At 36.2% G+C, this 24,791-nt stretch overlaps 1 protein-coding gene across 6 annotated transcripts in view; it reads left to right on the top strand.

Annotated features, from left to right (window-relative positions):
• Positions 1–24,256, top strand: part of GLCE (glucuronic acid epimerase) — a 135,134-nt gene extending 110,878 nt beyond the window's left edge. For all 6 annotated transcript variants that reach the window (XM_074294697.1, XM_074294699.1, XM_074294701.1 and 3 more), the window contains 3 exons: positions 3,682–4,277; positions 12,011–12,256; positions 20,443–24,256. In XM_074294697.1, coding sequence (XP_074150798.1) covers positions 3,695–4,277; positions 12,011–12,256; positions 20,443–21,467 — 1,854 coding nt within the window. In that variant the 5' untranslated portion in view covers positions 3,682–3,694 and the 3' untranslated portion in view covers positions 21,468–24,256. The remainder of the gene's footprint in view (positions 1–3,681; positions 4,278–12,010; positions 12,257–20,442) is intronic.
• Positions 24,257–24,791: the final 535 nt, after the last annotated feature.

Raw genomic sequence — 24,791 nt, 5'->3', positions numbered from 1 at the left:
GGGTGTTCATCACAAGATCATTGGAACTGGTTTGAATCATCTCATTGAAGAGAGCCATGTCCATCAGAATTGACTGTCATATAGTCTTGTTGTTGCCGTATATAATGATCTGTTCTGCTCATTTTACTTAGCATCAGTTCATGTAGTCTCTCCAACCCTCTCTGTATTCATCCTGCTGGTTGTTTCTTACAGAACAATAATATTCTATAACATTCATATGGCATAACTTATTCAGCCATTCTCCAATTAATGGGCATCCACTCCGTTTCCAGTTTCTTGCCAGTACAAATAGGGCTGCCACAAATATTTTTGCACATGTGAGTCCCTTTCCCTCCTTTAAGATCTCTTTGGATATAAGCCCAGTAGAAACAGTGCTGGATCGAAGGGTATGCACAGTTGATAACTTTTTGAGCATAGTTCCAAATTGCTCTCCAGAATGGTTGGATTCTTTCACAGCTCCACCAATAATGTATCAGTGTCCCAGTTTTCCCACATCCCCTCCAACATTCATTCATGTCTTTTCCTGTCATTTTAGCCAATCTGAGAGGTGTGTAGTGGTATCTCAGAGTTGTCTTAATTTGCATTTCTCTGATCAATAGTGTTCCAAATCACTATTTGTGATTTGGAACACCTTTTCATGTGACTATAAATAGTTTCAATTTCTTTGTCTGAAAATTGTTCATAAGGGATTTGTTTTATTTTGCATGTTTTCTTAATGTTCTTGGGTTGTTGGTTTTTGTTTTTTTAAGAGAGGAGAGATTTCATTTGAACTTTTTGTCTCCATTTTATAAAGAAATAATATTTGTGTCCCTTACGAGTGGTCTCTGTTTAAAGACTTCTGGAGATGGAGATTGGCAATCCATTCCATTATTGAACAGTTTTAATTATTAGCAAAAGTTTTTTCCTATATTGGAACCATAATCTCCATCCCTGTAACTTTCACTCACTTAAACAGAACCAATTACTGCTGCTCTCCAGAACCAAGCAAATCTGTTACTTCGGTGACTCCCTAATGCCAGCCAAATTCAAGCCCATGTGCTTTTGCCTTTGTTCAAGTCCTCTAAAATCTGACGCCACCTCCTTTCCAACCTCATTTCACACTATTTATATCTGTATAGTTTAATGCTTCAGCCAGTCCAGACTACTCGCCATTCATAGGGTCCCTGCCCCATATTGTCCTGCTTCCAAATTTTTGTCCATTCTCAGAATAGCTCTCTTCTTTTTACCCACCATTCTAAGTGTTGAAATTATATCCATCATTCAAGACCCAGCTCAAATGTTATTATTCTTAAAACCCTACCTTCTTTACTCTCTGCTCAACTACTACTTTCTTCTAGTATATTTAAGTTCCACTTTATATTCTATTGATTTCTGTATATTTTATCCCTCTGCATTGTTGTAAACTTCATTAGTGAAAGGTACTATAATGCCGACTATAGTGTTGAACACAAAATTGGCATCTAAAAATGTTTGATTTGCATTGATAGTAGTCAATAGTTAACTTAATTTTTTCTGGAGAATAATAAATCTATTAAGTTTATTTTTTAGAAGTTTTTTTTTTTAATCTTTGTAAGCCCTCAAGACCACCAAATATAAATGGAGGGAAAATCTTATGAAGATGTTTCAAGAACTTAAAAAAAAAATCATATAACTTAGAAGAATTTTAGTTTGCTTGTATGCATTTTGGAATTATCCAAAGTTTATCCAAAGTCTGAGTTTTTATATTGGGCATCCTTAGCTTCAAAATAGCTCTTTATCTTTTTTTTTGTTCAGTCTTCCTCCCTGGCTTGGGACTTGAGTCTTTTAAAGACCAGGCTCTGCACATATCTGGTGGGACTGTTATAGCTTTCTCTGAATCTGGCCTTCTTATCTTTTCTATACATATTGAGTACTTTGCTCTTTAAGAATCACAGTACTGGCTTGAGCTACAAGGATACAGACTTTCATCAAGCTCTTTGCAGTTAGATCAAGAACTCAGTTTGATTGCTGGTCTCCTGGACTATCCAGGTTCCAGATCCTGGTTTGAGTCAAGGCAGCAGAGCAGCAGTTTTGTTTTTAGATGGTTCTTTGGCAAAGAGTGGTTGCCCCTCACCCTAGTCAGAGAGCTGAAAGGCTCAGCAGGATCAGCTCTGTGCTCCTGGCCTAACTATGTCTTAGGCTAAGGTTTAGATTCAAGATTCTACTTTGGGCAACCAGCAGTCCCATTCAGTGCCCTATGGCCTGGCCTTTCTTAGCCATCTCTCCACCCCCTGTTCTGAGCTTTAGCTACAAAATAAGTCAAAGAACCCAGCCCACCCTATTCTAGAGTTCCTGCCTTGTTCTCTTGCCTGTGGGTGAAATTTGTGCTTTTAGGCTCAAAAAATGCCCCTCTATGGTTTCTCCTTATATTTCCTAATAACTTCTCAGTCTGGTGGCCTTGGATCTTTGGTAGTATAGTTAGCTGCCTTCTAGTCCAATAGCTTGGCTAATTTCCCCAGGAATGTAGAGGACAAGGATGTGTTCAGAGTAATAACATACTAATAGAATCATGATATACAATAAGAAATGTTAACTACTAGATGAAATATGGTACATGTTTTCCAAATTGCCTAAGTATTTTATTCTTTGATATGAAAAAATATGCATCCTGTATAAATTTTAGAAAGTTTATTTGCATGGTCAACAAAATGTTGATAACAATAAATATTCCCATATGAGGAAGCTTCTTAGGGGAAGCCATTTATTTCATCCACATTTCATACAGTGTCTGGCATATAATAGGTACCTAATATTGTTATTGAGTTGTGTCTGACTCTTAAAGACCACATTTAGAATTTTCTTAGCAAAGGTACTAGAATAATTTGTCATTTCCTTCTCCAGCTCATTTTGCAGATGAAGAAACTGAGGCACATAGGGTTAAGTGACTTGCCCAGAGTTACATAGTATTACTAGTGTAAGTGTCTTAGGCTGTATTTGAACTCATATATATGCGACCTTGTTGCCCTTTGGCACCTAATAAATACGTGCTAATTGATTAGCTTAGCTTTTCATTGAGAAAACATTTTTGCTTTGCTGCAATTTAGAAAAATAAATTTAATTCCTTTCCTCTTACTCTCCCAGCTGCCTACTAGTTTTAATTTGAATAGAAGAGAGCTAGGAAAATGTTCTTTAGGATCACAAAATTTTATTTCAGCAAGGATCTGAATGATCATCTAGTTTAACGCATCATTTTACAGATAAACTGAAAATCAGAGAGTTTGATTTATTCGAGGTAACATAGACTAATTATTGACAGAGCCACGACCAGACTTTCCAGGTTTCTTTCTTCTATAACTTTGAGATTGTTTGGACCTATAGATTTATATGAAGTCAGCCTGGATATAGTTCTCCATCACTTTCCCCATGTAAATGGTGATTTTTTTTTAAAAATACTCAATTGATATTTATTTTCTCTCTCTCTCCATAAAAGAGTAGAAGGGAGTGAAGGGGAAAATAAAACTCATAAAGCATACACATTGTCAAACAAAACAAATTCTCTCATGGGCCATATCCAAAAAGTTTTATATATAAGACACTGTGTCTTGAGTTTGTCACTTCTCTGTCAGGAAGCGCATAACACTGTAAAATTGTCTAATAATTATAATCTGATCACATTATCTACTCACTGTCTTATGGATTTTTTCTTTTTCTCTTTTCCATTAGATATGGTCTGAATATGCGTTGCTTGGCAGCTCGGGTCAACTACAAGACTTTGATTGTCATCTGTGCGCTCTTCACGTTGGTCACAGTCCTGCTGTGGAATAAGTGTTCCAGTGATAAGGCTATTCAGTTTCCACGAAACTGGAATAAAGGTCTGAGACCAGACGGATTAGAAAAAAGAGCAGCAGCTTCTGAGAGTGACGATAGCGTGAACCATGCAGCCAGGCAGCAGCCAGAGGAAGCATCCCCACAGGAGCAGCAGAAAGCTCCCCCTGTAGTTGGAGGCTTTAACAGCCAGGGCAACAGAGTTCTGGGACTCAAGTATGAAGAGATTGACTGTCTGATAAATGATGAACACACAATTAAAGGAAGGCGAGAGGGAAATGAGATCTTCCTCCCCTTCTCTTGGGTAGAGAAGTACTTTGAAGTTTATGGGAAGATGGTCCAGTATGACGGCTATGATCGGTTTGAGTTCTCTCACAGTTATTCCAAAGTCTACGCACAGAGAGCGCCTTATCACCCTGATGGAGTGTTCATGTCCTTTGAAGGCTACAATGTGGAAGTCCGAGATAGAGTCAAGTGCATAAGTGGTGTGGAAGGTTAGTGTCACTGCCTAATTCTTCTGGGACATGGGAAACCACCTGTTTTAATTCAACAGGAACTAAAGGATGTTTGGCCTTCAGTCTTTTCAACAGTCATAGAGAAAAAGAATTCTTCCCTCAGATTAAAATAGAACCCTAGGTAGCCGTCTACATGATATGATTTCAGGAAATAACAAGAACCAAACGTGAACCAAAAAATGTCTGTTACTGAGACCTGAAGTTCACATTCTATAAATCACTTCTTTGAGCTCAGGTTTTATGTTTCCAGAAGGCCACTGTTAAAATGTAGAATTTGTTTATTAGATTAGGTTGTTGTCATCTTGAAAAACATATAGGCCCTTGGCAGATTGGGGAAAAGGATAGATTTCTGCTTTGTTTGGAGGGGGTGAGAGGCCCCCCATATTTTTTTATGAAAATAGTGGTAGGAAGTGGGAGAAAAGAAGAGTCAAAGTGAAAGGAGCTTTTTGGTACTTGGCAGAAAATATCATATTACAAAATTCTAGTTGACCTGAGTAAGTATGAATTCAAATAAAAATCAAAGAAATCATTCTCTTTCATCTAGCCCTGATCTCCCATCTCACAATTCAGCTTCCTATATTCCTAGTCTCCAATAAGAAGATATTTCTAGTTACATGTTCCCTAGCATCACTGAAAATGTCAGAAACTGAACTGTAATCTTCCCTACAGCAGGAAATGATTTTCTACTTTTCCTTATTTTGATCAGACATGCCTCCTGGTCTTCCACAGCCATAAGCTCAAAATTTTTAAAACCATTCACCATTTCCTTCGGATCTTCACCAAAAACTTTTTAATTACTGGATATTTTTCTTTTCCCCTAAACCAAGTGTTTTTATTCAATATAACTAACTTCAGGCATAGAAACCCAAATCTCTATTAAAGGAAGTTCTTCCAACTAGTGTTTTTTAAAAGAATTGGTTAGGATAACTGAGATGTTAAGTGATATATGTTGATGGTTTTATAGCTTGTATATTTGTCAGAGACAAGACCTGAATCCAAAGCTTCCTAACTACTTCTAGGCCTTCTGTTTTGTGCTAGTCCACAATGCCAAAGGTCCTTAATACATTCAGAATGACTCGTGGGAATTGGGCCCTCCTTTTCATTTTTACTCCCCACAAATCTAGCGTAGACCAAATGTTCTTATTAACCTAGGACTTGTAAATTTGAGTTTTCTTGTATTTTGATAACTGTATTTCAAGATAATTGGTTTCTTTTGTAATCCAAATATATTTTTATGCATTTAAGAGACATTTTTAGAAGGTGCCCATAGAATAGGCTTTACCAGACTGCCAAAGGGGTGAGAGAGTGATAGACATTTTTTTGGTCAAGAAGAATCTTGTTACTTCCTGAAATCATTACATAAAAAAGCAGTTAGAAATCCCTGGCTTGGGCTGTCATTATATTGTGCTTGAATTACTGCAGTAACTTCCTTATGCCAGCTTTGTAACTGCAACCTCTGTAAGCCTTTTTTTTCACATCTGGAAAATAGATGTCATAAGCGTTTAGTACCTATCTCAGAGACTCCTTGTAAAGCTTTAAATAGAATAATGATGTAAATAATGTTTGTAAATTTTAAAATACCATATTATTCCTAAGTGACCTCCCTGTATCTAGTCCTTCCCATTCCTGCAAATCCCTGCCAGATTAATCATCCTAAAATAGTGCTTTCATTATGGCATTCTCCTATTTGACAGCCCCCCCCAGAGAGGCGATGTTGTTTATTAGCTCAAATCTAAAATTCTGGCTCATTGTAGCACTTTCTTAAAGAGGCAGCATGATATAATTTAAAAGGGTATCAGATTTGGAGTTAAAGATCTAGGTTCAAGTCTTTGCTCTGCCACTTATTCTTCTGGAGCAGTGATTGAAATTTGAGCCTCAGTTTCCTCATCTGTAAAGTGAGGGATTTAAACAAGATTTTAAAGGAATTTTCCATCTTAATCTTATGAATCTAGCAAGGGCAATGCCTGACAAAAAAAGGAACCATTTTTTTCCTCCCTGCTTTCCTTTCCTTCTTTTGTCCCTTTCTTTTTTTCTCCCTCCCCTCTCCAGAAAACACTGCAGTAGTTACAGCTCATTTCTGAAATCACTTATCCAGCAATCTTGACTCTGTGGATAATAGCTAAGGATCCAAAAAGAACTTTTTTTTTTAATCCTCTGAGTATTAATAAGAGACGTCATTAAGTTTAAACCTCTAAAATAATGTTTATATACACTTGACTCATAAGAGAGCTACTTAGGCACTCACTCAGAGCCTCCTGCTACATATTTAGATAGACATAGTTCTGAAGTTGCTTGCCTGATTCCCTCTCCCACAGAAGAATTGAAGTTTATTAGAAGGAGATAGGTAGGACTGATATTTAAAGCTAGGCACATGGCCATCTGGGGGGAGGTGCACCTTGTAACTTAGAAGCAAGGAAAATTATTTTTTAAAAGCAGGTGCAAGAACTCTAAAAGCCTGGTGATCTGCTTGGTGTAGGGATCATATTACTGCATATCTGAGCAGTCAATTCATGAGTGCAGCTTTGTAGTATAGTATGGTAATTAATCAAATGATGGCTATGAATCATTAGAAAATGTTAAATTTTGTTCAATCTATTCTTTTCCAGAAAGCATGAAAGTGCTTGCAGACATAAATATCTCCCTAAATATTGTTGTCAGCGTTTTCCAGACATCATTAACACATTGTAGCCCAATCCTGTGGTAACAGCATTTGGCCAATTGTTTGATACTCAAATCAGATAGTGACAATCAGAAAGCTTTCTCTCCCAACAGATTAGCTAGCTGTGACTAGGCTTTGATCTCTGAGGAGTCATCTCTATTCATCTTGCCTCCTTCCCCCTCTATGTATTATTTATATACTCAGAGAATATGGGAATAATTTAATATTCTTTTTACCAACCAGAATCACCCCCCTACACACACACTCCTGAACTGCATTTTCTGCTCCTTCCTCTTCTACTTTGAATGGGATATTCTTTTTTTTTTTTTTAAATGATAAACCTGGATCTTTATTTTTTTTATAATTTTATTTTTTATTATAGCTTTTTATATATAAAACGTATGCATGGGTAATTTTTCAACATTGACCTATGCAAAATCTTCGGTTCCAACTTTTCCCTTCCTTCCCCACAGCCCTTCCCTAGATGGCAGGTAGTCCCATACATGTTAAAGTATATGTTAAATACAATATAAGTATACATATTTATACAGTTATCTTGTTACACAGGAAAGATTGGATTTAGAAAGAACGCAAAAATGCAAGCAAACAATAACAGAAAGAGTGTAAATGCTATGTGGTGGTCCACCCTCATTTCCCAGTGTTCTTTCTTTGAGTGTAGCTGGTTCTGTTCATTACACTTCAATTGGAACTGATTTGATTCATCTCATTGTTGAAGAGGGCTATGTCTATCAGAATTGGTCATCATACAGTATTGTTCTTGAAGTATATAATGATCTCCTGGTTCTGCTCATTTCACTCAGCGTCAGTTCATGTACATCTCTCCAAACCTCTCTGTATTCATCCTCCTGATCATTTCTTACAGAACAATAACATTCCATAACATTCATAGACCATAACTTATTCAGTCAATTCTCCAATTGATGGGCATCCACTCAGTTTCCAGTTTCTGGGCACTATAAAGAGGGCTGCCACAAACATTTTGGTCCCTTTCCCTTCTTTTAAGATCTCTTTGGGATACAGGCCCAGCAGTAACACTGCTGGATCAACAGATATGCATACTTTGATAACTTTTTGAGCATAATTCCAAATTGCTCTCCAGAATGGTTGGATCCGTTCACAACTCCACCAATAGTGCATCAATATTCCAGTTTTCCCATATCCCCTCCAACTGAATGGAATATTCTTTAGGTACATGAGAAGTATCTGAGCATTCCTGTATACTATTCTATTTTCAGCACTTACTATAGTTACCATCCCATTGTTCTCAAAACAAATGATTGCCTGTTCCAGCATCGTGTTTATTTCTAGATCAGTTAGGAAAGGATTTGGTCATACTGAATCAAGACTTCATATGGGGGTGTCTCATAACTGAATGTAGGGTTGGCAAAAAATTTGGCAACAGTAAAAGGTTTATGGACACTACAGCCAAAAATTAATTCGAAATCAAACAGGTAATGAATCCAGGGTATTTCTGGCAACCCTGCCCCCTGTTGCATTGAGTGACTTCATTGCCACTTTAGTTTTGAACCTGAATGTATGCACTGCACTGTCCAGCACAAAGGCAGTCCAGAAACACCTCAGATTCAAGATGGGGTTGTGTAAAAATTCCCAGACAGAAAGAGATCATGAGCAGAAACAGTTTAAGAAGCCTTGGTGTAAATAGCTAGTATATGATCAATTAGAGGAGTTTAGACAATTTTTAAAAGGAAAAAACAAGGTAACTGGGAAATTTACTTATGCCAAATAATAAAAGAATAAGAATGAAAGAACTACATTCTTTTGCAACCCTAAAAAATTAATAATTAGATTAAATTATTAGGATATTAATGAAAAACTTGATAAAAATAGAATTGTGTTTAAAACATGTTAGTGTTTAGCTGTGAATCTTCAGAAAAAAAATTGAATGAGAGCCAGTTTATATGGTTGACTCTATTTCCCAATGTTGTTGTAAGGAAAAAATGGGATAATATTTGTAAATCATTTAACCCATTGGCTGGCACATAGTAGGCACTTAGTAAAAGCCTATTAAATTTTTTCAAATTAAATTTTATATTTTAGGTTAATAAAGCAAGTATATGATATATAACTTAAATCATTGACAGTTCAATATTGGGTCCCCACTTTTAATCCATAGTGGGGATTGGAAACTGCTAGGCTTGAAGCTCCATATTTGGTATTGTCACTGATTCTTGAAAAATATTAATGTTCCTTTCCTTAAAGATGTGATGATGCATGTTTTATATTCACATAGTATCTTTTTTCATTTTTTAAAAAATTGCTAAATATTATTTCTGAACTTATTTTGCCCCATCATTGGTTTAATTGTGTTACTCACTTCTTCAGGAATCTTCTATGGTTTCCCCCCATTTTCTCTTGTATCAGAGGTAATTTTCTGTCACCTTTCAAGATCCCCATGACATGGCCTTCATCTCCTCAGCCTTTCTAACTTATTAGGACTCATATACATCATTTATGAGACAGCCAGACTAGACCCTTTATAAACATGGGATGCCCTTTCCATTTTTATCTGTCTAACCAAAGCTTGCAGAGCTTCAAAGCCTCCATCAGGTCCATCTTCCTCTTATTAATTCTTTCCTGACTTCTATCCTGTTCCATTTCCTTTGAACTGTCAGTTATATCATATACTTAGAAACTGTCTGATATTGTCCACAATCATTTCATGGCTCTGTTTTCCCTAAGTAGTTTGTGAGTTGTTTTGAAAAGAAGGACCAAACCTTAAGTATTATCACTTGTAAGTCAATCATACATAAGTCAATCAACAGTTATGAAATAGTAGGAGACAAATAATTCCTTATTCTATCTTTACTGCAGAATCATTTTCTATCTCCTAAATTGTATTTATTGATCACTTTTATGTAGATTAAGAGTTACTCAGTGCAAAAAGCACTTAGTCTTTCCTCATTAATAAACAGAACAAGAGGGTTACTTGGAGGTAAGTCTTTTCATTGATGATTTGTGAACTTCTAAAATTACTTTTCAAATCTAATTTATTAGCCATATTGAAGAAAGATACTTTCCTTTTGTAAGCAAAGTAGTTGTGGAACTTTTTTGGCTTTCTTATGTTTCCTTAGTGTTTTACTTTTACCATATCAAAATTGTTCAGCCAAAAGGTAACTGAAACAAACTTTTGAACTCCTACTAATCCATTAATTATCTTTAAAATGATGTAACAGAGGCCATGCTTTCTTAATCTTTAAATGAAGATCAATTAGGCGATCTCGAAGATCTCTTTGACTTAAATTTGTTTTCTCTTTCATAGACAATAAACTAAAAACATTCTCTAGATTTGGAAAACATTCTTTGTACCTTTTAGAAAACTAGCACCAATCCATCTGAAATTTGAGTTGGGCTGCCACTAGATGGCACATTTGCTCATTTCAGTGTCACTAATTCTTGCTGTCCATCCATACAGGTTTGCACTGTTGAGAACCCAGACATCTATGCAGTAGAATGATAATGATGATAATTCACATCCCTATAGTGCCTTAAGATCTTTTGTGCATTTTCTTCACAATGATCTTCTCAAATAGATAGTATGATTTACAAATGAGCAACCAGTCTTTAATAGAGTTTGCATAAAATTATATTATGATTAATTAAGGTCCAGACATTTAACAGGTTCAGCTGAACTTTGAGAAAAATCTACTTTGGGAGTAAGAAAACAGAAGTCTGCTTGCACTAGATCATAACATATGCCTGGATTTACATATTATGATTTATTATGAATTTCCTTAAAACTAAAAGTTTTTCTTGGAAGTGATACTGAAAATCATCCCCAAGCAATTCTGTTACCATTAGCAATTTACTGTTGGAGCCAGAAAGATATCTCTCTGATAATAGTATTTAAGAACTATTTCTTTGCGTTTTTGATATCTACAAAGAACACAATCTCCTTTTAAAGAAGAGAAGTCAACTTTTATATGCTATTAAAAGCCTTTTTTCTTCCTTGGAAACTTAGAATAGATAGAAGTAATATAGCATTGGCTCTCCTCTTCCATATTAGCAAAAAATGGACCCGAGACTATCAGAACAAGTTGAGCAGTAATCTGAAATATGGGACTTGATGCTTTGTTCATCTTCTATCCATTCTACTTCCTTTTTCAAACCTGAATTTGACTTCTAAGTTTAATCACTAAATAATGAGAACTGTTAATCACCAACTTCTGCTTTATGCTAATATTGTCCAGAAAGTTTAATGCCTAAGAGCTCCCTTCTTAGAGTAACTTCCTCATAGAAATCACATATGGATTAGCATATGTAGCACATTTTTATCAATGTGTCATGTTTTTAAGGAATTATAGTGATGGAAGCACTAAATATTTACATAGCACTCCATATTATTTCATGTTATGTAGAATATATACATTTAAATGTTTAACTTAAAAATTGAATATTACAGTTAAGATGCATTTTCTTACCCATCCTCATATGTTTTATTTAAATGTCATTATTTTTAAAAATAATTTTTCAAGGACCTTTTATAAAAAACAAGTGTTTATGGGCAAGGTCCATTCTTTGTCTTTTAAATTCCTTGAACATGACTTAACATTTTTTTAGCAAATATTTTAATCATCAACTGATATGTTTAATTATTAGACCATATCTTGAAATTGATGATACATTTGACATCCAATAAAATTTCATGTGTAAAGTTTTATGAATATCTTTGGTAAAATTAGATATTTGCTTCCATTCACAAAATTTTAAATGTATGAAGCTGAATCCTATCTCTGGATAGGAATAATAATCCTCAGGAAGAAATGATGAGCTCTTAAAAGATCACTTAATTTTTAAGTAGTGCTGTAATATTATCAACAGTTAAATATCATAGAGAAAACAGTTTAATTTAAATAATTATAAAGACAACATAATTTACTTTTTTAGAAAGTGATTTTCTTTATCAGAATCACTGATTGGAAGTTGGTAACACCATAATAAAACAGTGAGGAATAGGATTCAAAAGTGGTTTTTAAATGTTTTAACATGTTCATTTTATTTCTCTATTTTATAGGTGTACCACTATCCACCCAGTGGGGACCTCAAGGCTATTTCTATCCAATCCAGATTGCACAGTATGGTTTAAGTCATTACAGCAAGAATCTAACTGAGAAGCCCCCACACATTGAAGTTTATGAAACAGCAGAAGATAAGGACAAGCACAGTCGGTCTAATGATTGGACTGTGCCAAAGGGCTGCTTCATGACTAATGTGGCTGATAAGTCTAGATTCACCAATGTTAAACAATTTGTTGCTCCAGGTAAATTATTTATTATATTAGAATGTTTGCTACTTTTAAGATTAATAGGTGACAAATCTTAAAAAAAAAAAAAAAAGATCTTTTAATGTGGATTTGATATAGGATTTCTTCATTTCTTTTTCTCTATAATTACTTGATGTTTACATTCTGCAATATTTCTAACACATATCGTATCCAGCATTCAAAGTCTGAAAAAATCCTTATTTCTCATAATTTATAATAATATCAAATACCCTAATTGTTACCATAAGGAACTGAAGAGGATTACTAAATAAAATATACCAACCAGTATTAACACCTCTAAGCAGAAATATTAAATATATAAACACCCAAAAACATCAAACAAGATAGAGGATATTTTGGAAATCATTTAATCCAACTCCTCTCATTTTAAATATAAGAAAACTAGGAATTAAAAAAAATGATCATAAGGGTTTTTTAAAAGATTTTTTCCGTAGGTGCAAGGGATAATGTTGTAAAAAATTACCCATACATATGTACTGTCAAAAAAAAAGTTATAATTATAAAATAAAATAGAAATTTAAAAAAAAAAACAAAAACAAAAGATTTTTTCCTTGTTTTTATTTATTTTTATTTTTTTCAAATGTTTTTTCTTGAACATTCCCAAATTTCCCAATAAAAATAAATAAAAGAATGTGATTTGATTTATAAATCTAACCTTTTCTAGATGGTATTTTAATAATACTTGTTTTCCAGTACTTTTTTGTAGAGAAAGACAATTTAACACTAGGTACAGTGTAATGTTGTTAACATGACTGGATTAGTAATGTTAGTATTAAGGGGGGTGGAGTTTTTTGTTTTGTTTTGTTTTGGTTTGGTTTTTTGCTGAGGCAATTGGGGCTTAAGTGACTTGCCCAGGGTCACACAGCTAGGAAGTGTTAAGTGTCTGAGGGCAGATTTGAACTCAGGTCTTCCTGATTTCAGGGCTGGTGCTCTATCCATTTCGCCACCTAGCTGCCCTGTTAAAATTGTTATTTTTAAAGCTGACTTCAAGTGCTGGATTTTTCTAATGCTTCTCCTCCTACATTTAAAAGTTTGAAACCTGTATCTAAATTCACACTTTGATCTAGGAATATAGAAGAGCTGAAAGGAGCTAGAGAAAATTATGGAGTCTAATGCTAACTGGGTACACTACAGATTTATGTGACATAATGTCACCTAAATCCTCACTACAAGAAAATAGTCCTTTTACACCTCCCTAATCAGTTTGCTATCTCATTTACCACAGCCGCTTTTCCAAATGGTTTTAGCCCTCTTCAAGCCTCTTATCTCCTCCTCTGCCACCTTCTTAGCTAGCAACCTGGCATCATATTTTTTATCTTTTTTTAAATTTCATATAAAAAACAATTGTTGATATTTTTAAAACATTTTGAATTCTGAATCCTTCTCACTCTCTCACCACTCCCTCCTCATTGAGAAACCAAGTGTGGGTTATATATGTGAAGTCACCCCTTGCATCATATTTTGCTGGGTGGAGGGGAGGGGAAGCTGCTTCCCTGAAAAGATTCTCTTGACTCCCCTCCTTCTTATCTCATATAATTCAGATATCCTCCCCCAGCTTTCTTCTTTTTCCCAACCCCATCTCATATGAAGAAGTGCCCCTAAGTGCTCATAAGAAGCAGCCCCTCTATGTGTACATTTAATACCAATCTAGTCATCCTCAACAGACTGCCCCTTCATTCTTACTCTCTTATTAATCTTCCTTCTCTTCTGATCTACTGACTGCTGCCCTACAGATAGGCCCACATCTCTCCCCATCCTTAGGAAAATGCTCCCTAACTCCAACCATACCCGCTATCTTCCTATATCTCTCCTTATTTGGCTAGAGTACTCAAAAAAGCCATCTACGTTCTGTGCCTTCGTTTCCTTTGCCCCCCCCCTAAATCCTTTGTGGCATGGCTTCCAAGCTCATTGTTCAAATGAAACTTCTCTCCCCAAAGTTTCCTGTTATCTGAGCTACCAGATCTGATGGCCCCCTCTCAGTCCGCACCCTTTGCTAGCTCTCTGCAACATTTGCCACTGGCTTTTGGCTGCTCTTTCCTTGTAGGTTTTCCTGAGGCCGCATTCTCTGGTTCACCCACCTGTCTCATCTTCCTTCAAGTCATGCCCTCAAGCTACAGGTGTTTCCTGAGACTCTGTCTTGGTCCTCTTTCCATTTCTATTCAGATAATTCTTAGGTCTACATATTCAGCCCAGGTTTGTCTCCTAAGTGCTAGTCCTATGTCATCATTGCCTAAGAAGCATCTCAATTCCAGAATATCCAGATCTCCCCTTTCCCCTAAAACCCCATCCCTCCCTATTATCCCTCCCTATTACTGTTGAGAGCAGCTTCAACCTGTCAATCATTCAGGTTTGCAGTCTCAGTCATCCTTGACACCTTACTGTCAGGTTTTCCACATATCCAATCTGTTGCCAAATCTTCTCTCTTTGTATCATAAAGATCTCCTCTCCACTCAGCTGGGTAGTATAATGGATAAAGGCACTTAGGAAAACCTGAGTTCAAATCCAGTTTCTCAGATACTTTCTTTGTAACCTTGGACAAGTCATTTTATTTACATCTGCCTCAGTTTCATCATCTCTAAAATGGGGATGATAATAAATAGCACTGACTTCATGAGGTTGTTGTGAGGACAGAACGGGATGTTGAATAAGTGCTTTGCATACCTTTAAGCACAATAAAATAACTTTAATTATGTTATTTTTACCAATGCTCTCTCTAAAATATTTGATACCTAAGAACTAAATACAATACTTGAAATCTTTTATGACCAAGGCCAACGTACAATACTGGACACCTAGCATTAAGATTGCATTTGCTTTCTGAGCTGTGCTGCTGAACTGCTGACACACTTTGAGGTTGCCATCCAATAAAATCCCCGAATCTTCTACATATGGGCCTTTCTCTAGTCATTTCTTTCCCAATCTTGTAATGAAGTTAATTTTAAAAAAACTTTAAAAAAACTAAATCTATTTTACAATTATCATTGTTAAATTTCATCTTGTCAGATTCAACCCAGTGTTGTAACCTGTCAAGATCTTTTTTAGATTTTGACTTGATCATCCAAAGTTTTAGCTATCCCTCCCTACTTTGTCACTTAATAAATCTGATAAACCTACCATCTGGGTCTTTTTTTACACATATCATTGATAAAATGGCTTCTGAGAAAGTCTACTAGACAGTTTTTTACAAGCTAATGACTTAATAGTGTTTGGATAGTCTTTAATTCTGGACATTTAACCAGTCCTTTCTCCCTAAACTAGACTTTTGTGTGGTCTAATCCACTAGCTTCCATACTTTGTATAAGAATAGGAGAAATTCTGTTAAATACTTAGCTAAAAAACCTAGCCAAACAATACTGATAATTTTTTTCCTGATCTACCAGCTAAGAATGGTGTCAAAAGAAAATAAGGTTAGTTGATCATGATTACTATTAGTCTTTGGCGCTTGGTGAAGACCACTTCCTTTTTCTAAATGTTAATTAAGAATCCCTTTGGTACATAGTCTAGTAGTTTGCTAAGAATTAAAGTCAAATATACTGCTATATAATGCAGATTTCAAGTCTTTTTCTTTTTTGATAATGACATTTGTGCTTTTCTGCTCCTACAGTAGTACTATTTTCAGTCTCCACAACCTTTCAAAAATGGCTGACAGTAGGTCAAGAATCATAAGTTCCAAGTCTTTCAGTACCTTAGGATGTAGTTCATCTATCCCTAAGGACTTGAATTTAATTAAGGACAACTGGGTACTCTTTTTCTAAATTTATATTTCTCATGAGTATCAATCAAGGAAGAATCATTTTTGTTCTTTCTCTTCTAGTCCCACAGTCTTTGGCAGCTCTTTGTCATCCTTTATCTTTTCCAAGATTCTTTTATTTTTCCCATTTTTTGCTGCCCTGAGTCATTCTGAATTTTAACATGGACACTATTCTTTTAGCTATATGTCTCTTTTGTAATTGCCTTTTCTCTGGACTTTTTTGTCCAGAGCTAAGTTTTCTTTCTATAGCTGTTAGTTTATTAAGATGTTAGTTTCTTCATTCAAGTTGCTTATCACTATCACTTAATCAGTCAGTTCTTCCTTGCTGGTCACAGTTAATTCTAAAATAGCAATCCTCCCATGATTTCCTCTATTTTAAGAGATCAAACTGTTTTAAAAAAAAAAAAAAAAAAAAAAAAAAGGCAAGCCAAAAATTCTCGGTTTATACAGCAGCTCAGTGTAAAGTTCACAGACTAGACTCCTGAGTGCTGAGCTTTTAATCTTATCACAACTTCCTGCTTGCCATGTGACCCCAAGATAGTTTTAGAAGACCTACCATGGAATGGATAAATTTGGCTGAGATTGGAAGTTCTTTGCTCCCTAATCTAAACAATGTCATTATGCTTGGTAAAAATACTCTATTTGGTATTACCTCCTACTGAAAACTTTTCAAAGTGGTTTATTTTGTTGTTGGTTTTGTTTAGTTATTCTCATCTCTTATTTAATTCCAGAAAGTAAGGTGGTGGTTTTTTCAGTAGATTCATTGAAAAACATAGTTCAAAGAAAAATGCTATTATAAAATTAAGCATATGATAATTTGACAAACGAAGGCAAATTAACTAAAATTCACCCAGAAAACAACAAGCCAAAACTGCTTTTGTGCAAGATATGCAGAATATAAAGTACCACAAGATAAAAAATAAAAATTTCCCATTATTTATACTATAATAAGCACTCATCAGTTTATTACTTAAGGCTAAAATGAGTAAATTTGTATTGTAGCTTTCATAATGAGCAGATTACTCTACCCTCACTAGAGAATGAAAAGAAAATATAAAATCCCATAACCTTTTTTCCTCTTAATATTTATCTTCTAAAAAGACACAAGGTTGTTCTTGACAACTTTTCCCTTCCAGATAAGCAAACCCAAGTTGCTAGTAAAAATTTCTTTATTGTCTTTTTCAGGTAATGGGCTCATTAATTCAAATGGATATTGATTAGTGGAGAAAACTACATTACATCCTTATTAATGAGTCTGTCTTAGTAAAGAGGGAAATGTTGCATAAAATTAATTTGGTTTCATAAGTGACTTTATTAATGAAAATGCTTTCATATGACACTTGAATAAATCCAGTATATTAAAAAATACCATTTTTAACAATTATTGGGAAAAAAATTTAGGTGAAGGACAAGATAATGCCTTTTCAGAGAAAAAATGGATCAATAAAAAACCAGTGTGAGTTAAAATCATTCCCGAATAAAACCAGAAATGACTACAAGAAGTCATATATTATTTTTGAAGAGCCAAATGCTTTTTACAATAATTGGAAATTTGTAATAATTTTTTAAGAATTATACAGATATCTTAAATCTTAAGCTTACCCTTTCCTTTAAATGAAAAGGACCTAAACTGAAAAAAATATGTAAACATAGTAGAAATATTATTTTCAGACTGAACCTATATTTTAAATGTCTATCAGTTTACAAAAATCTAAATGCCCAGCAGGATGCTGAGTTTGGGGGATGGATACAAAGAAAGACAAATGTATGGGCCAAGGTTACCCTCAGGGAACTCACATTCCAGGGAAGAAGATGGCATTCAGATAACTGTACATATAAGATATATATTGTGGAAGCTTATGGGAAATAAGGCCCCAGCAGTAGAGAGTACTAGGAAAGACTTCTTGCCAATGATGGTTTTGAGCTGAATCTTGATGGAAGACAAAGAAGTCAGGAGGAGCAGCAGGGGAGGGATGGTGTCCCAAATCTGAGGGATTGCTGGGGAAAGGCCTAAAGTCCAGAGACAAACTCTTGTGCACAAGGAACAAGAGGCTAGTTCAGATAGATTATAGGGCCTGGAAAAGCCAGAGAGGCCAGGGGATTTAAAAGCCAAGTGGAGGCTTTTGGATTTGACCCTATAGTAACAGAGCCACTAGAATTTATTAAATAGGAAGAGGGACGTGCTCAGATTTGTGCTGCAGGAGATTCACTTCTGTAGGTGAGTAGAGGATGGGGGGCCAACCAGAAGGCTGCTGCAGCAGTCAGACATGAGGTGACAAAGGCCTGTGCAAGGGCACTTAGGACACTCAGGAGAGATGTCATGGAGGAAAAGTAACGAGACAAGATTTGGCAACAGAATGGAGACATGGAGTGAGAGTGCCCACTGAAGACTCAAGGATCATCATGAGATTGGCAGTCTTAGTGACTGGGCACATGATGGTCCCCTTGACAGTAATAGGGAAGTTCTGAAAAGGAAAGGGTTCAGGGGGAGAAGATGGATATTCTGTTTTGGACCTGTTGATTTTGGACTTGTGGTTTCAGCTATCCAAAAGGCAGTCAGTAATATGAGAGAAAGATTAGGGCCAGATATGTAAATTGGAGATCATTTACACATAGATCATTGATCCGATGGGAGTTGGTGAGATAACCAAGAAAAACGGTCCCTAGAGTAAAGACATGGAGTGCCTCAGAAATTGTCTCACATGTAGTTTTTAAAATGTTTATCAAGCTTTCCTAACACATTTAATCAAATATTCCAACTAATGTTAGAATTCCAACTGCAACATATATAGACTGAGTATTCCAAAAATTGTAGAGTACTTTTAAGCCATTAAAATTTAAAGACTTTTTCAACACCCTCTGTGTGTATGTAATAACTTCATTAGTTGGGCTATTTGTTTAATCGTGTTAGTAAAGTTTACTAAATAATTTTAAAAACCAAATGGGAGGCTGTTTCTGAGAAGATAACATCTATTTTTATGCAATAAATTCATTCACATATAAAGGAAACAGTTTTCAAAGAATGAGAAGATAAAAATATATTGAACTAGAATTCTAGTAAGTATAATCTTTGATTTAAAAATGTTAACATTAACTATCATGCCGAAATGCTGGTTACTAAAGACTTTCCATTGACATTAAATTGGCTGAAATTACTTTTGCTTTACTAGACATCTGAAATCTGGTGCCTCTGCCAGAACTCATGCGTTTTGAACTTGGTTCTCAAGCTTAACAAGATGCAAACACATCTTTGGAGTTATTCCAGTTGCTACTTATCCCAAAAAATCAGGTGACCTTTGGTTCTCAGAATCTATATCAGCAGAATTTAAATTCTGCTGCTAGGCTTCTAAACAGTGTTATCATCAGAAAATTATCCACTAGCTAATTAGTGTTTCTGGCCACATCCATTCACAAAGCCACTAGGGGTGGAAGGGTCACAGTCTACGTATGGATAAAGTATCCTGATCAGTGAATTTGTGGTCCTCTTGAACTATATTCCAGGCAGTACAGAAGATATAGCATATCATAGATATTTTGTTACTATCAGAGGCCCACAAACCAGTGATCAGTCAGCATTAAATTACAGAAAAAGTTTAGTGTCATATCTGAGCAATTTGTTCTTTTTTTAAAATTAATTTTATAATTATAATTATTTTTGACAGTACATATGCATGGGTAATTTTTTTTTTACAAGATTATCCCTTGTATTCACTTTTCCAAATTTTCCCCTCCCTCCCTCTACTCCTTCCCCTAGATTACAGGCAATCCCATACATGTTAAATGTGTTACAATATAACCTAGATACAATATATATGTGTAAAACCGAATTTCTTGTTGCCCGGTAAGAATTGGATTCCGAAGATATAATAACCTGGGTAGAAAGGCAATAGTGCAAACATTTTACACTCAATTCTTAGTGTTCCTTCTCTGGGTGTAGCTGTTTCTGTCCATCATTGATCAACTGGAAGTGAGTTGGATCTTCTTTATGTTGAAAACATCCACTCCAATCAGAATATGTCTTCATACAGTATCATTGTTGAGGTCTATAGTGATCTCCTGGTTCTTGAGCAATTTGTTCTTAATCTCCTGAAGTATATTATGCAATTTGGAGAGAAATGGGGAAATATTAGAGAGCTTTTTTTTTTTTTTTTTTTTTAATTTTTAAAAGCCATTCTGGATTCATTTTAGCAATAAGAAATAATGAACTGACACCTAAATTGAAATGTTAATTTTAATTTAGGAGTATATTTGTTATACTAAATACCCTTGGAGTAGTGAGATTTACCTTTTTATTTGGTGCTATTATCCCAAAGTACTTTTCAGAAAGAGTTTCACTAAAATGTTCAAATTAAGTGTTTTTCCTAATCAAATTTTTTTGGGGGGTGTGTATGTTTGTATGTTCTCCTTCCAGAAACCAGTGAGGGTGTCTCTCTACAGCTTGGAAATACAAAAGACTTCATTATTTCCTTTGACCTCAAGTTACTGACAAATGGGAGCGTGTCTGTGGTTTTGGAGACCACAGAGAAAAACCAGCTCTTCACAGTGCATTATGTTTCAAATACTCAGCTGATTGCTTTTAAAGAAAGAGACATTTACTATGGCATTGGGCCCAGAACTAGTTGGAGCACTGTCACGAGAGACTTGGTCACTGACCTGAGGAAAGGAGTGGGTCTCTCCAACACAAAAGCTGTCAAGCAGACCAAAATAATGCCCAAGAAAGTAGTCAGGTTAATTGCAAAAGGAAGAGGATTCCTCGACAACATCACCATCTCTACCACCGCTCACATGGCTGCTTTCTTTGCGGCAAGTCACTGGCTGGTCAAAAACCAGGATGAAAAAGGTGGCTGGCCAATTATGGTAACACGAAAGTTAGGCGAAGGGTTCAGGTCTTTAGAGCCCGGCTGGTACTCAGCCATGGCCCAGGGACAAGCGATTTCTACCCTAGTGAGGGCCTATCTCTTAACCAAGGACCACGTATTCCTCGACTCGGCTTTACGGGCGACGGCCCCTTATAAGTTCTTGTCAGAGCAACATGGTGTGAAAGCCGTCTTCATGAATAAATATGACTGGTATGAAGAATATCCAACCACACCCAGCTCCTTTGTCTTAAATGGCTTCATGTACTCTCTAATCGGACTCTATGACTTAAAAGAAACTGCCGGGGAAAAGCTAGGGAAAGAAGCCAGGCTGCTGTACGAGCGCGGCATGGAGTCCCTGAAGGCCATGCTCCCCTTGTACGACACGGGTTCAGGCACAATCTACGACCTGCGGCACTTCATGCTGGGCAGCGCGCCCAACCTGGCCCGCTGGGACTACCACACCACCCACATCAACCAGCTGCAGCTCCTGAGCACCATCGACGAGGCCCCGGTCTTCAGAGACTTCGTCAAGCGCTGGAAGAGTTACCTCAAAGGCAGCAGGGCAAAGCACAACTAAAGCTCACGACCAAAATCAGAACCACCAGTCAGGCTTTCATAGCAAAAACCAAGGCACATTTTAAAAGGTCACATAATGAGTTTTATGGACAACTTTAAAATAGTGATCCTTAAAGCTAATCCGAAATCATTGCATTTCGTGATGTGAATGTTAACAAGTGTAAGTGACATTTCTAGCATGAGGGCTCAATAAAGGCTACTCCCTTTACCTTGCTTACTTATAGTCCAATTTGATTAGACATGCCTTAAAAAAATTCACACTCAGTTTGGGGAAACATCATTTTCTTCTTATATGAAAATGATTAAATAGCCATACAGTCCCTCTCTCTAGCCCTTGCCTGAAAATTTAGTATGTGGCCTCTTTTAAAATGAAATTATTTATGTGTATGTTGGGAGCAGAGTAAAGAAAAATCATGTGCTGTAATGAGGTAAATGTCTACTTACTTGTAAACTGAATAGTGGACTGTGTACATCTTTTTAAAAGATGTTTCTTTTCTACAGAATAATTGGGGGGGAGCATTTGTTAAATTTGGTATATATGGAGAAATATTTTGAGCTTATGGTTTTCTTGAAATGTATAAATTAAAAACATAAAGCCAGTTTTCTGGCTTCAAAGTTACATTCTGTAAGCACAAATAAGAGTGAAAATAGTTGACTGCACAATTGCAAAACTACCATTCATTTTGATGAAACTTGATCTCCAATCAGATGAAAGTTTAATCATCAATCACTCCCCTCTGCCATGGCATTGGGTTCTTTTTGTCACTGTCTGGAATTTTGTATTGTTATTTTGAATCATACTTAAGAATTGTTCGTTTTGATACCATATTCTTTGTGGAAATTTATGGTCAGCCTAGATTTATAAAGGATCTAATTTTCATAGCCTGCAGAAAAACTTGAATTAAAACTTATAATAGGCCTGAGTAGTTTCTTTTCCCCAGAGTAATTCACTTGAAGGGCTTTCTGAATCAGCATCCATTGTTATAATCATTCCCCACCCCCACCCCCATACATGCTCTTAAGGGGGAACAATGTAGTATAAACGTTAAATTCGAGACACATGCTTCTTTCAAATGAAAGTCATTGCTGTAATGTGTATTAAATATTTTTTTCCAGTGTTAGAGAAAGTTATTTCAGCCATTGGACAAAAAAAAACCAACAACAACAACAAAAAAAAGAAGCTGCTTCCACACATGAGCAGATTCCATATCCCCTCACATGCACATGAATGTTATCTGGATGGATGAAGGCCTTTAGAGTCATTGATCAGATCCTTGAGCTAGTGGGGGTGGGGTGGAGTTAATTTTCCACTGGCCTTTGTCTTAATCCCATTAGTAACAGGTTGGTCTCTGGCCATTATATTAATGCCTTACAGCAATACTGTAACTTCTATAAATTATAAACATTAGGTCCCCCACTTTCCAAGTAAAAAGCCTGTCAAATACAGTATGGCATGGCTATTTGTACCAAATGATCACCAGAAACCAAATATGTGCCCTGTCAATCTGCAAAATCTCTTTTACTTTTGGATTAAGAAAGAGAAATGAAATTTTGAAGAGATGGTTCATGAGCTGAGGAAAAGATGCCTTTCAGCACTGAGATAAAATAAATCTGGTCCTAGAAGAAGCAGGCTTGAAGTAACCAATATGTTCAACTATTAGTTTTTAATTTTACAGTCTGAAAATTTTGAACTTGTAGCTTTTTTTTTTTCTTTCTCAGTGCCAGAATCCAGAAAGTCTGTGTAATCACCCCATTTGATTCCTTTTGATAGTGAGGCTGTTCTAGAAAGATGAGTGGTCTGGGCTTCTCCCGGATGTGTTTGCACACCTTGAAGAATCTCAGATTAAGAGGATTCATGAGAGTGCTGTGGTACTGCCTTAACCATTCAGCTGGTTTCTGCACAGGAAAGAAATGCAGTGACTTCATCCAAAAATGTCAGAAATGAATGGCATTGGGATTCCCATGCTGTTGGTCTGACCTTGCATTCTCTGCTGCAGTAGCAGCTGTGTGATTTCCTTGGTCCTAAGAGAGTTCCTTGAACCCGTGGCACCATTGTTAGGGGGAAAAGCGCGTGGAGACTACAATAGTACGTTCCTCCTAAAATGTTCTTGTGTTTGTAATCGCCTCCATAGACATCCTTGGTGAGAGCTTCGCACTGTTGTTCTGAGCTTTGCCAGGGGCGAGGCTGGGTACTGGGGATAGCATGAGGCTGGCATGGAGTATGTATTGGTCTGGTCTGTAGCTGACTTTGATTTGAACCTGAACCTCTCTTGGCATTTCACATGTAAAATCAAATCATCCAAGAATGGAGGGATGCGAGTTCCTTTTGACCTTTGCATCAGGAGAATTGTACATAGATTTCATCTAAAAAACGTGATGCATGTGAGTATATGCAACAGTGACACACAAGCACAACTCTATAAAAATGTGGCAGTCTTCTTTTCTTGACCAGTGTCTGAAAGCTGTGCACTGGAAGCTGCTATTTTCATCCACCTTCTACTCTTTCTTTTCTCTTGTTTTTTCTTTGTTGTACATGTGGGTTATATACCATATGTTAAATATGCAATAAAGTGTTTACTGGATGCCCTTCTAAAGGGTAGTCCTTTGTAAAGCTGTACAGACTTTGCAATTCAAGCACAATGTGCACATGTTAGTTTTATATACAGCAAAACTTGATTTTTTGCAGACGGAAAGGTATTATGTTTCTATACAAAGTAAATGGATTGTTTGTGCTTAATGTAAAGCTGCTTTATAAAATTGTAAAATAAAGTTTTTATCTTGAGAGCACTATGCCTGAGTGGTGCTGTTTTGGCTGCTCTTATTCCAGGAGAGTGTGGAGGAAGCAGACCAGGGGTAAAGTGACTGATGACTCCACCCATTACTTCCACGGCCCTTCTGAATACATGACTTCCTGTTAGAATCCTGCTAGTTAACGTGCGATGGGCCCAGTCTGAGACTGCTGAGGGCCCTGAGAGGATCCAGGAATGATGAGGATAGATCGTCCAGCCAGGAGTCTAGATGGAGAGACAAAACTAAGCCAATACGTGGGAAACGCAGTGGGAAACCGCTTTGGAACAAAGCTAAATAATGGCCCACTAAACTTTAGTACTATGAGGTTTGCAAAGTGCTCTGTTACTAGTTTTACACTCATAAATTACACTATCACACCTAAATAAGTGTCAGGATTCAGAGAAGAAGAAAAATCCTAGTGGGCTAGAGACTTCAAAAAGATAGCAGCTTCTAGTCCTTGAAGGAGGGGAAGGAATTTGGTTATGCAGAATAGAAGGGGGGAATATTCCAGTCCAAGAAATAAAATGATCAGATG

The sequence above is a fragment of the Sminthopsis crassicaudata genome, chromosome 2, assembly GCF_048593235.1.
Source record: "Sminthopsis crassicaudata isolate SCR6 chromosome 2, ASM4859323v1, whole genome shotgun sequence".
Lineage (NCBI taxonomy): Eukaryota > Metazoa > Chordata > Mammalia > Dasyuromorphia > Dasyuridae > Sminthopsis > Sminthopsis crassicaudata.
This window is presented reverse-complemented; position numbering and strand designations above follow the sequence as displayed.